The sequence below is a fragment of the Ailuropoda melanoleuca genome, chromosome 11 (genome assembly GCF_002007445.2).
Source record: "Ailuropoda melanoleuca isolate Jingjing chromosome 11, ASM200744v2, whole genome shotgun sequence".
Classification (NCBI taxonomy): domain Eukaryota; kingdom Metazoa; phylum Chordata; class Mammalia; order Carnivora; family Ursidae; genus Ailuropoda; species Ailuropoda melanoleuca.
Genome location: NC_048228.1, coordinates 62,902,712 through 62,904,748, shown reverse-complemented (window position 1 = coordinate 62,904,748; position 2,037 = coordinate 62,902,712). Strand labels below are relative to the sequence as shown.

The window sequence follows — 2,037 nt, the reverse complement described above, 5'->3', positions numbered from 1 at the left end:
TTAAACAATGAAGGAAATCATTACCTTTTAATGTAAGTAGAAAAATTCTAAGGCCAAGAAGGGATTAAAAATGTGGACACCATTGGCGTTGCCATTTATTACTGAAAAATTAACTAATTACAGCATGGTAAAAATTACAGTATAAATATTTAATTGTTTATCAAAACTATTCAAGGGAGAGACAGGTTTTTAGGTACATTCTGTAGGCAGGCATAAAGAAGTGCTGAATTACCCAGTTTAATTAGAACTCGAAATATATATACATATATATATGTATACATATTATTTTCTCTATTATATATAACTTAAAAATATAACATAAAAATATAAGACCATTCTACCCACCAGGCTGACAAAAATATGGAAAATGGGTGGCAAAATACACTGAAATTTCACTGTAACACTTTAATCCTTAGAAAAATATAACAGAAAGAAGCTTTTCACTCATTTACCGGAGTAGTTTAAAAGGTAGAGATAATAAGGGTGCCTGGGTGGCTCAGTCAGTTAAGTGTCTGACTTGTTGATTGCTGCTCAGGTCATGATCTCAGGGCTGTGGAATCGAGCCACCCATTGGGCTCCATGCTGAGCATGGAGACTGCTTGGGTTTCTCTCCTTCTCCCTCTGCTCCTTCTCTAGCTTGTGCGCGTGTGCACGTTCTCTCTCTCTCAAACAAATAAAATCTAAAAAAAAAATAAAAAATAAAAAGGTAAAGATAAAAAAAGAACCTCCATCCTTTCTCCCCTGGAACTTCCTGAAGATCCTGTGAGTGTAGATGGCGTCACCTGGAGTGTGAGTTGCTGCACGAGGGTATTGAAGACAATGGCCAAGAACAAACTAAGAGGGCGGAAATCCAGGAATGTATTTCATATAGCCAGCCAAAAAAACTTCAAGTCTAAAAACAAAGCAAAACCAGTTACCACTAATCTTAAGAAGATAAACATTGTGAATGATGAACAAGTTAACAGAATGAAAAAAGCTTTTGTAGATACACAAGAAGAACTTGCACATTTCTCAAAAGGCCTTTCCCTTGACCTCTGAAGAAACAGCTGATTCCTCAGCAGTGTCATGAAAACGAACCAGCGGGGGCGCCTGGGGGGCTCAGTCGTTAAGCGTCTGCCTTCAGCTCAGGGCGTGATCCTAGATTTCTGGGATCGAGCCCCACGTCAGGCTCCTCCGCTGGGAGCCTGCTTCTTCCTCTCCCACTCCACCTGCTTGTGATACCTCTCTTGCTGGCTGTCTCTCTCTGTCAGATAAATAAATAAAATCTTTAAAAGAAAAAAAAATGAAAACGAACCAGTTAATGTTGATGAAGCAACAAGATTCATAGCTCAGTTGTAATACAGTGGAGATAACATCAAATACCCCAAAAAGACAAATACATTAAATGTTTTATACAAAAAAAAAAAAAAAAAAGAACCTCAACTCAAAAGTGATCTCTTGCTCTGATTTCTTGAGGACTGTATTACAAAATGATTTCACAGTATCCCGTTAACCATCAATAAAATGAACAGATATTTAGAGATTCAAGAATTTATTTATAAATCTGAAAATATCTTTGTCAGCAATTCCTACAAACCCTTTAAATATCATTCTACCATTTAAGGTAAGAACAAAAAGTAAAATCATCTTTTTAAACTTTTTTTTAATTCTATAAATTTATCTCAGTATAGTTGATCTTTGGGGGTGCTTAGTTCAAGAAATTGTACACATGTATAAATTCGTGCAACCACCATAATGATCAGGCTTCAGAATAGTTCCATCACCACCCAAGAAACTCCCTAGGCTATTATTTGTAACCACAGCAAGTCCCAACCCCTGGCAAATACCGATCTGTTCTCCTCCCTAGAACTTTGTCTTTTCGAGAATGTCACATAAATAAAATACACAGTACGTGACCTTTAAACATGGAATGTTGCATAGATACAAACAAGAGTTACCAAAGGGGGGGAAAAAAGTAATATAATCATGCATAATTTATTGAAGTAACTTTATGGAAATATAGCTTAGACTTCCTCTCACGGGCTTGGAACTGAAGAC

General features: G+C 36.6%; 1 protein-coding gene across 1 annotated transcript; it reads left to right on the top strand.

Annotated features, from left to right (window-relative positions):
- Positions 1-810: 810 nt before the first annotated feature.
- LOC109489953 (ribosomal biogenesis factor) lies at positions 811-1,338 on the top strand. The gene is made up of 2 exons (XM_019801782.2): positions 811-934; positions 1,268-1,338. Exons 1-2 carry the CDS (start codon positions 820-822, stop codon positions 1,336-1,338), a joined length of 186 nt encoding a protein of 61 aa, XP_019657341.1. The 5' UTR covers positions 811-819.
- Positions 1,339-2,037: the final 699 nt, after the last annotated feature.